This window comes from Gouania willdenowi, chromosome 17 (assembly GCF_900634775.1).
Source record: "Gouania willdenowi chromosome 17, fGouWil2.1, whole genome shotgun sequence".
Taxonomy (NCBI): domain Eukaryota; kingdom Metazoa; phylum Chordata; class Actinopteri; order Blenniiformes; family Gobiesocidae; genus Gouania; species Gouania willdenowi.
The window spans coordinates 32,454,864-32,465,981 of NC_041060.1; the positions used below are offsets into that span (position 1 = coordinate 32,454,864).

Below are 11,118 nucleotides of genomic sequence, written 5' to 3' on the forward strand. Positions count from 1 at the left end.
TACAGCACTGTTAACAGAGCTATTACCAGCTGGAATAACCTTGATGCAGAGACAAAACAAGCTGCAAACTTGACTAGATATAAAGAAAAAACACGGAAGACATTTTTGCAAGAATACGAGATCAACACATCAATGAGAAAGAAGATGAACTTTTCTTTTGAACTGGAGGAACACAAACAACGTCTGGGAATGAAATCTACGGGGAAGAAGGAAGACAGGAACAACGATGGAGAGGAAGAATAAAAAAAATAATTAAAAAAGAAGACAACACTGACTACAGATGAGAATAAATCCTACACAAAAAAGGACAAAAAAAAAAAAAATGAAATTGTGTTCAGAACCAAAGAATGTTTGACCAGAGAGACGAGCTCTGATGTAAATTTTCTGTGTTCAAAATAGGGGACGGGACTCGGATAAGCAACCTGCTTCTCTCGTCTCCTTTTTCGGCATGTACAAAAAAAAAAAAAAGAGAAAAAGAAAACTTCTGTGAATGCAACCATGTCGGAAATAAACTGAATAAATAAATAAAAAAATTTAAAAAAATAAAACAACACATCCTCAATAAAAGGTGTTTCCTTTGAGATGTCGAAGGACGTGGCCAACATTGTGAATAATCTAATGCCAAAAGAGGTGGTGTGGTTACCTGGGTCTGTGTGAACACTTTTCAGATCCAAAGCTTGTTGTGAGCCATCAAAACGTTTTGACATGCATTGCTAGAAAAGAGAAGAAAAAACATCTTTAAAACAGTTCAAAAACATTCTTTTAAATCAGGGATGCTCATGGTTAACTATTTAACCGTTAACAGACAACAACTTTGACCAATTAATGCTAACATATTACTTTCTGCAAGTCCTAAAAAACAAGATGTGCTATTGTATGTACTATTTTACATGGATATTAACATTTGGTTGTGGCATTATTATTTAAAATAACTCAAAATTTCCAGTAAATTCCGATACATAATTCCCATGAAAAGTTTCTATTTTAGAATATTCCCAATTTAAAATTCCTTAGGACATTTACTAGAAATCTTCCACCTCTTTGCAAAACTAATTGTGTCACACCACAGACAAAACAAGTGCATTCAAGAGAATATCAGTTGTTTGAGTTGCTGTCAAACATAAAATGTTTAATATTATAAGATCAGAATCAGAAGTACTTTATTTATTGCAGGTGGAGATTACTTGAGTTACAGCCACTCAAGAAATATTATAAATAAAAAGAATAAACGTTAAAGAAAGAAAGAAAGAAAGAAAGAAAGAAAGTAGAGGATCACACTCGCCACCACAGACTCATAAAACATCCTCAGCATTTTTCTGCAGATGTTGAAGGACCTCAGAAGTCTCAGAAAATAGAGGAGGCTTTGGTCTTTTCTGTAGAGGGAGTCAGTGGTCCTCCCCCAGTCCAGTTTATTGTCTATTACCACTCCCAGGTATTTGAACTCCTCCACAATGTCTACACTGACCCCCTGGATGATTTGTTATCACTGACCTTCAGATGTTCCAATTCTTCAACCTTCAGATCAGGGAAGAGGAAGTTGGGGGGATTACTGCGGTTGACGTATACCTCCACCTTGAGAAACATCAGTCAAGAAAAAACAAGATCACAAACTAATGAGTGAAAATGATCACGTAGAGCCTGTGAGAACATTTAGCAAACAATTCACTAAATGCAAAGAATACATTTATCAGTAAACATTGTTCACAGTGAGATGAACTGAACAAACACTGAGAACCAGTTGGTGGTTTTGACTGTAGTTTTCATTTTGAAGTATTCTGAAATCTTTGTAAATGGTGTTTTCAAACTGAAGATCCTGAAGATCAGTTTTCAAGCCATTTGCATGAAAAAAGTAATAAAAACATTTATCATAAAGGCAGGTGAGCTCAAGACTAATTACAGATCCTGAACACAAAGTTCTCATAGAAGTGAGTTTGTGTTTCCAGTTGTCACCACAAACGTACCTTATAGCCATCACAGTCTGTGACCTTGCGAGAACACTTGCTCAGGGCACTGGCAGTGGTGAAATTATCAACGTAGAAATGAACTTTATTGTGGTCTTCATGGTACTAGTAAATAGAAAAAATGCAATTAAAACATAACATTTAGGTGATTGATAGAAATATAAAAAGTATTAGTGATTATCGCAAGTAAATAAAATACAGGGAAAAGTGTTCAAACTAAGAAGCACGCTGTTATAATCAAAGTATACAAAGAATGATAAATACAATGATAAAGCAAAGGCATTTCCTCCATACATCGCAAGTGAAAACAACAGCTTTTTATCTCAATCACTTATTAGTAAATGATAAAATCCTGCCCACACTCACCTGAATAGGAGTGTAAGGGATGGAACAGATGTCCTGTAGAGCTGGCACTAACCAATTCTTGTCATACTTTGTGCCGTGAGGAATCTGTTGACAAGGCAAACAAATTGGGATCCTGTTAGACCAATCACAAAGCAGACTAACCAGATGTGAGTGTGAGCTTACACACCGTGATTTTGAACCAGCCAATTTGGCTTCTAGTTCTTCCTCTGAAAGATCCTCTCCATCCTCTTCCTCTGCATCGTCTCCAATCTCTGTCCATACGGCCGTCTCCTTTCCAAGATACTCTCCCAGAAGGATTGCTGAACAAGACATAATAATACTGATGATGATGATTTCTGTACAAGAGCAAAACGCAAGTGACCAAACAGTGCTAAGGATTGTGGGTTTTTTTTTTGCAAGTCTAAGTCTTTGGTCACGAGTCCAAGTCAAGTCTCTAAAAAATAAAAGTCTTATGTCTCTTCTGGTTGTAATGAGCCTTCTGTCATCTGCTGCTATCTGGTCTGCACAGTTATATCTAAGAAATTCAAAGCATTGACTGTATTATTATCACTTCTTTATCTATAGCATACAGTACCAGTACTGATTAGTTGTTATATGATCACTTTAAACAGGCTATTGCAATACCAATCTTTGATTTGTGCACTGCAGACTCTGCAGTCAGTGCTCCTTTGTTTTTGGTACAGTCCAGTTTGAAGTTGTTGTAACCAAATGTGATGGTAAATGGTACAGCTGCAGGTCGCACACCTTTGAACCCAGCAGCAGCCATGTTGAAAGTCTCAGGTCAATCTGAGCCTTATCTAGGGCCCTACAAAATCCACGTTAAAGGAATCGCGGACGGAATCACGGAATCGACCAATGAAAATGGACAAAATCGGCATGAAAACGCCGTCACCATGGGGCAAAGAACTTTTTTTAATGGGGAAATGTTTCCGGGGACCGCTTATTAGGTGCCCCGCCCTCCCTCCTCCTGTCCAGGTTGCATTAAACTCATCTTAAACCACCGTGTCTCATAGGAATACATTAGGGTTGCCAACTGTCCCGTATTCTCCGGGACACCCCGTATTTGGACCTTAATCTGTTTGTCCCATACGGGACTCACCTTGTCCCGGATATTGACTGCAGTGTACTGCTCCAACCAATAGATGGCCCCCTTGTACTAATGTCTAAGGTAAGGTACTGATTCATTAGAAGCAATTCCAATAATTAGTAACTCCATCTTCAGCTGCAGTTTGGTGGTGCCGCGTGCTAAGCGCTCAAATATGGATAAACCAGGCCCAGCTAAGAAGAAAAGACTTTGCAGCTTCAACAAGCAGTGGGAGGCAAAAAATACCTGGTTAAAGCCAATCAGCTGTAACGCGACAAAAGCTTTTTGCACTTTGTGCCGACGTGAGTTTTCAATTAGCCATGGAGGTGAAAATGACCTGACTCAACATGCATCCACAGAGATGCACAAGAAGGCAACATTAGCTAAAGATGCTAGTAATATTAGTACATTCTTTGCCACATCAACAGCAGAAAATGACCAGATAGCTGCAAGTGAAGCCGCGTATGTGTACCATACAGTTAAACATGGACTAAGCTACAGCAGCACTGACTGTCTGGTTAAGCTCAACACACTGTTCAATGACTCAAACATTGTGAAGAAGATGCACATGGGACGAACGAAAGCTGAGATGATTACTATGAATGTTTTGGGACCAAAGACTGTGCGGCATATATTGGATAATCTCTCCTCCACTGAAGGTGAGCCTGTATATTTCTCAGTTGCAACTGATGCCTCAAACAAGGGAAATAGAAGAATGTTTCCAGTGTGTGTCAGATATTTCTCCGTGTCTGAAGGAGTTCAGTGCAAGTTACTGGACTTTTATGAAGACAGTAATGAAATTGCTAGTGGCATTTATAACGCACTAATAAACTGCCTGGAATAGCATGAGCTGGACACCAGTCATATCACTGCTTATGCAGCAGATAATGCTAATGTCAACTATGGGCCATAGTTGCAGCACCGAGCTAATCAAAAATGAACTTCAGATATCTGTGAATTGTGGCTTGCCATGCAAAGACTTTTTCCGGGTTGTGCAAACAGACAAACAACTGTTGGAATTAATCCAGAGCAGCAAGAAATATCCTTGGAAGAAGTAGACTTGGTGAGTTTAAAGTTCTCTTCAGTTGCTTTTGAAATGTTTTTATGTATTGATTGTGTGTTTACTATATGTATGTGAAGGTCCAGTTAATAATAATAATAATAATAATAATAATAATAATAATAATAATAATAATAATAATAAAGGTTTGACATTTTTTTTGTCCAAGTATTATCAAAATTGTGTTAAATATAGATTTTTTTTCAATGTCATGTATAAATTAAGAAATGTCAGTGTTATGTGGCTCAAAAATTTCTGTCCCTTATTTGGTCTTGGGAAAATTGGCAACCCTAGAATACAGTCACAGTCAGCAAGAAACCTCAAGTACAATCGTTTCAGTGCGAACTTACGGTTTACAAAATAAAAGTCAGTTAGAACATCTCATCAGAGCTACAGAAAATAGGATCATTTAAATTAGGTTCATTTAAACTAAGTTAAATTAATCATTAAACCTGCTCAGATTCAGTAAACCATTGATGCCCGAGAGGAAATATAGTGACATTAATGCTGTTCTCATACATCTTTATATGACATATAAATAATTAAAAAGGAGCAGTCAGAATAATCCATGTCACTACAATTTATATCTATTAATTGCATCTTATTTTATTTTTGACGTACATTTTTGTTCAGTTATAAGTTTTTTTTTTATTTACTAGTATTTATTTTGTTTCCTCACATGAGTTAAAAACTTATATTTTCTTTAAGAAATGATAAATATTTCTAAAAAAACGGAATTTAAAAAATGTATTTATAGGGCCTGACTTGTCCACAGATATATTTGAGACACACACACCTTGCTTTATAAATAGATACTGTAGTAAGAAACAGGATTGTGACAATTAAATGAAATGTCTGGGTTAAAACATGTGGGACCATCTCCAACTGTGAACCAACATTTGAAAAAGCACGTCTTATTCACATTGGCTCGAGCGCTGCATAGCTATTAATTATTATTGTATTACTAAGATACTTTTTCTATTATAATGTATGAATTGAATGTTGTTTCAGGAAAACCATCCATTCTTAGGAAGACAATATTTAATGAAAGTCAACACTTACTATCTTTGCTGAGAACTGCTGTCCTGAGCGCTGTCGCTCATGGTCACATCTCTATTGATGCCAAGCCTGGACCACAGTACAGATCCTACAGATCGGTGGTTCCCCCGATGCCGGTCTCTGCAGAACGACGATCCCTTGTCGGGGCTTCGGCCTTTGCGAAAATGTTGGAGTGCAATTCTGTCATTGTCTTCTGTAAAAGAAAATCCACATCATTAACCTATAATTTTAGTGAGTTTAGTACACATGCATAGCCATAAATGCAATGTTACTAATAATGACAAAATTCATTCTTTCAGATTTTGGCCTTGGTTTTTTTTTTCATTTTTGATTTTGGCCATGTACATGTCACATGTACAACCCAAAACAATGTTTGACTGTTTGACCTACATGAAGATATTACATTAAAAAAGAAGAAAAACACTGATTTCCTTAATAGTCTCGTCACGTGTCTTATTTTCTCTACTTTAAGCATGTCATTCATACATACTGTATATCTGTGTAGTGTCAAATGTTGATCAATCAATTCAACAATGTTGGCCCCAAATGAACTGAAGCAAAGCAGATGAGAAAGTGTTTTATTTCTATTAACAACAGGCTGAGAGGAAACTTTGGTCCATGTGTAACACAGCAGTGATGGTTACAGCATTCATCCTCTGCTTCAGTGGATCAATCACATCTGAAATGAAAAAAGAATAAAGGTACACATTTAATTCCTCATAAACATGTGTACAAGATTTGTAACTTTGAGAGTGAAGCCCAAAGACAAACTGTATGGTTGTACTAGAGCCTAGGTTACGGGATACCCCCAGGGGTACATAAATTGTCATAGGGGGTACATGAATAAAAAATAAAAATTGGAAACTGAAATATAAATGGACCAGCGGTCAGGAGCCTCCATGCACTACCACAAATTACACATTAGCCGATGTAAAACAACCCATGGTGAGAGATTATTATTCTTATTTATTAAATATTATTCCTCAACAGGATAGGTAAAATTCAGATCCCATTTAATATCACAAATTTTTGGCGTCTCCGGAGCCTTTTTCTTTTTTTTCTAGAATTAGATTTCGATAATGTTTTGTTGGTGCAAGGATTAGGGCACAATGTGACCAGGTGTGCAAGCTCAGATATTATTATACTGCATTTTATTTTATGTAGATTAAATTTGTGAAAGTGAAAACAGAATACAGTTATTTAAGTTTGTTTCGTGTGTTGGTGTCATGATGAAAATAATAATTAAAACATTTTAAAAACATATTTTAATCAGTTTTTTGATTTTTTTAATCATAAATTATTGGACATTTCAGAGGACTCCATTTTAATTCCAGGTGACCACACATGGGGTCACGACCCCAAGGTTAAAAAACTCTGCATTACATTATAGTGTGCATTAGTAGGGGTACATGGCCTCATGTTAAATGTTTGAAGGGGTACGGACTGTGAAAAGTTTGGGAACACTGCAGTAGAATAATTGTTTACAGTAATTTAGTGAACAAAGCTGAGTGCTTTTTAACTGTAAATAATATGTATGTAAACACTATTTAAATTATAAATGAATAAATAACAGCATGTATGTATGTGTGTAATAAACACTGGTTATAGCTGTTTATCATCATTAGCTCACATACACACTGTATAGCCCTGTATGTACAGTAGCACTGATTCTAGCATGTTAAGCAGTAAGTTAGACCATGTATAACTTCTCTGGTAAATACAGACATTTTCACATTTGATCGTCTACTTCAGTTGAAAACGTGAGTAGAGCTGAAACGGTTCCAATGCCTAAACATGTTATTCTACTGTAACACAACACGGAAACAAGCACGAAAATTATGTAAAGCGCTTTGAGTGTCTATGAAAAGCACTAAATAAAATCGAATGCATTAATATTATTGTTATTCATCGGTATCCGTGAAGTTGCACGTAGTAAAGTTGGTTGCTAAAGAATTCAACCAGGACTCCAAGCTATACTTTACGACGACTGTGTCCTCTAGAACTAAAGTAACCTCTTTACCTGTCTGTCACTAATGTTAAAGTTATGCCGACTGCAAATCCTTAATATCTTTATATTTTAACTCGAAAAGTCAAAATTAATAAACGGATGAATATCCAGCACTGTTGATGACGCCATTGTGATGAACTCTGACCCGGAACCAAAAAAATGTTAAAAAAATCATTTACAAAAAAATCCCCACAGAAAAAAAAATCTGAAAACGTATTAAAAAAAAAATAAATCAGAAAACGGATTTTTTTTTTTTTTACTGACTACAATACTCCATCGTAAATAGTAATAATATTAATAATAATGTAATATTAGAATATAATAATAAAAACAATAATGATAAGGTAATATAAGAATATAATATTTAATAATATAGCAACAATAATAATAATAATACCAGTAACTATAATATAAAATATTATTAACAATAATACAAAAATATGATAATATAATGATATTTATAATAGCAATAACAATAATACAGTAGTAGTACAACAACAACAAATAATAATTGTCAAATGCAATGTATACATTGTATAACCTTAAAGAATGTTATCAATAAAAACCTGAGCACATCTGAACGTTTTCTAGGTTCCTTTTGTTCTATCTATCTATCTATCTATCTATCTATCTATCTATCTATCTATCTATCTATCTATCTATCTATCTATCTATCTATCTATCATGTGTGACGTTTGCTACAAACACACCCCGTGAAAGTTGATGCGGCGTCTACGTATTATAATGTCTATGGTGGATCCGACCTGGTCGAGTGTCTTTCATTTGTACGCAATAAGGGCTTATTTCTCCTCCGGGGAATCGTCGGCTGTATCTGGCAACCAGTGTGGGTCAGGAACAAAGCAGTGAAATGGTGGACGGACAGAGACGGAGGTGTTGATGGTAGAATGTTCCTCTAAAGGTGTTGATGGTAGAATGTTCCTCTAAAGGTGCTGAGGATTGTAAAGTGAGCACCAGGACAGCTGGAAACACCGTGGGAAAGAAAACACAATGGACGCTAGTTCACCAACGAGCTGGATGACTGCCGTCAAACTGGAAGAAGAAGAAGAAGAAGAAGAAGAAGAAGAAGAAAAACTGTTATGGAGGGAAGTGAAGCTGGGTGAGACGGACAGTGATGATGATGAAGGCTGCAGGAGGAAAGCTGAACCGGAGGAGCTTCGTCATCGTGACCATCTGTGGGACGGAATGTTTACTCCAAACGCCGAGAAAAGCCCCGAAGAAGAAACGGAGGAGTTTCCGTCCAACGCCGCAGATCAAATCTCTGTGAAGGAAGAGGTTAGAACACAACTAGTACTGCTAGTTTCATTCATTCACTGATCCTGGTTGTTCTCACTCACTCACCACATTCATACACTGTTACACATTGACTGGAGACTAGTTTAACTGGTGACCCACTTAGCGTGGCTAGTTGCTGCAGCAACAGCAGATGTCGCCACCAGGGTGCTAAGCTGTTCTCGTTGATGTCATGCTGCTTTAAATAATGTTGTTAAAGTGTTTATATGCGAGTTCTTATACTTCAGCAATTTCAACGAGAGATGACGATATATCAGCACTGGTGTGATTCGGACGTAGATAATCACACCAGTGCTGATTAAGGCAGTGGCTATCAGTACGTAACACGTATCCATATACAGTTGAGGGGTATTCCATAAAGCGGGTTATGTTCAGGCTCAAACGAGGGAAACTCTGAGTATTCCAATTCCTAAACGCGAGGTATGTTCTTCTCTGAGTATGTTACCATGGTAACATTGTCCGTGAACTACACTTGGTCGCAGGCAGGTTTTATCAAAGAAACCATGGGTTTCTACCTGGCTCCGCCCACCTGAACACTATTTCTGAAACACATTAATAACATCACACACGTGCTCACATCATCACTAATGTTGTGTTGCTTTACATCTTCTTTTTTTTTGCAAACTGTATTTTTTTTTTAATTTATTTTTTATTCTTTATACAATGGCCACGGTTACATGATGTTTTTTAATTCCGAATTATTCTTACAAGTTTTAGATGGAATACAGGTTTGTTCGGCTTTAGTTAATTCCGCTTTAAGTCTGGGGGTTGGGAAGGCTCTGATTGGACAGGGGGCTGAACGTGACGTATCACGTGTATCAGGTAAAACACACAACTAACCTTTTATTGTTGGCTATAACACAGAACACCACACATGAGAACTGTTTTCACTTTTATTGTGATTGCAGTTTTGAAGCAGCAGCTTGACAATAAAACACGGTTTCAGTTTGGACCGCGGAGCAGAAGAGAGATAGGAACTAATCACCGGTAAAAAGCTCAGTTAAAGTCTGGAAAACAGTCACCAGGGATAAATAGTTTCTCCCTGGTAAAGATAGTAGCTCTAACTACAGGTACAATGATAAAATTGTGATATTACAGCCTGTGAATGCAGTACAGGACGCATTTACTCCGCCTCCGGGTCCTAGTGCCGCCGGTCGGGGCAGCCTGTTCTGTTTACCGTGTTTACCGAGGTTCGTGTGCGTTTAATAAGTCCGTGTGAAAGTATGCATGTTTACGCCTCCGTCCATCCACTCTTTTCATTAAATCCATGTCTTTTATTAAATAGTCATCGCCATCTTGGATTATGTCGTCACCAACGCGTAATTGTCGCAAGTCGCACATGCGCAAAACGATCCAAATTAACTTAAAGCCGCTTTAACTAAGTGAAGTGTTTACAAGAAAGAGGAATTATCTAATTCGGAATTAAAAATGGAATAAACCAGCCACCTAATTTGGAATTAACTTTAATTCGGAATTAAATTATCATGAGGAATGATGTGTTTACAAGGTCAAGTTAAAGAGGAATTCACTTTTATTCCACTTTAAAGAGGAATTAAAGCTCCCATGTAAACGTGGCCATTGTGGATGCAGAGCATTAAGTGAAAGACACTGGGAGGTTGATCTGCAATACAACGCCTACTGACGTCTGTAGTAAAGTTCCCTGGATACAAACGTGTGGAGAATGTTAAGGGGAGATGACAATTTAAATGAATCCACTTTTAAGGCTCAATTGTTGTTTTATACTGTAATACAGTATATGGGTTTGTGTCCCACTTCAGTCTTTTTTTATGACATATTTTTTGGATGTCGAGATGACTTTGGTGACAATATTACATTAAAAATCAACATAAATGATGCAATATCAAGCATCAGTCACTGTCTTTATGTCCAGTGTAACAGGAGAGCTCTCTATGCAGCCATTCTATGGTGCTGACACATCTCCTCAAACACATTTTATTCATTTTATTCCCTGCTCGTCACGTCACTGAAGCAATAAAGTGATGAAGCGACCAAAAAGCGTGACTAATCATGGGTGATTTAAGCCACTATAGTCACTGAAGGTGCGTTCAGTGTGAACGCACCTTTAGAACAGGCTCATATTCCTCAAACACCAGCTTATTTCACCCATCAGGGTGAATAAATTACTCTCTTCCAGGTGGTTACCATGGTAGCTTGTGTAACCTTCGATCCATTGATGATGGCTTTTTATTGTGCACATAAGTAACCCAAGGTTTACAAACTCGGGGTTGTTTGACCCACTTCATACCTG

At 37.1% G+C, this 11,118-nt stretch overlaps 2 protein-coding genes across 2 annotated transcripts in view; one reads left to right on the top strand and one right to left on the bottom strand.

The window, feature by feature from the left end:
* Positions 1-300: 300 nt before the first annotated feature.
* Positions 301-6,101, bottom strand: LOC114479766 (nuclear RNA export factor 1-like). The gene is made up of 7 exons (XM_028473617.1): positions 5,534-6,101; positions 2,494-2,626; positions 2,328-2,411; positions 1,962-2,066; positions 1,492-1,572; positions 644-713; positions 301-438 (listed from the first exon to the last, which is right to left on the bottom strand). The coding sequence occupies exons 1-7, from the start codon at positions 5,572-5,574 to the stop codon at positions 335-337; spliced, it is 618 nt and encodes a 205-aa protein (XP_028329418.1). The 5' UTR covers positions 5,575-6,101; the 3' UTR covers positions 301-334.
* A 2,215-nt stretch (positions 6,102-8,316) lies between these two features.
* LOC114479765 (zinc finger protein 239-like) overlaps positions 8,317-11,118 on the top strand; it is a 26,064-nt gene continuing 23,262 nt past the window's right edge. The window contains exon 1 of the mRNA XM_028473616.1: positions 8,317-8,831. Within this exon, the coding sequence (XP_028329417.1) occupies positions 8,547-8,831 (285 nt within the window). The 5' untranslated portion in view covers positions 8,317-8,546. The remainder of the gene's footprint in view (positions 8,832-11,118) is intronic.

Bases quoted from the DNA above. Each gene is read 5' to 3' on its own strand.
- LOC114479766 (XM_028473617.1), bottom strand. From the start codon at position 5,574: ATGAGCGACAGCGCTCAGGACAGCAGTTCTCAGCAAAGATA. The intron at 2,627-5,533 runs GTAAGTGTTGAC...TGTCTTGTTCAG, and splicing joins AGCAGTTCTCAGCAAAGATA to CAATCCTTCTGGGAGAGTAT. The intron at 714-1,491 runs GTCAGTGATAAC...TCTCTTTTCTAG, and splicing joins AAGAATTGGAACATCTGAAG to CAATGCATGTCAAAACGTTT.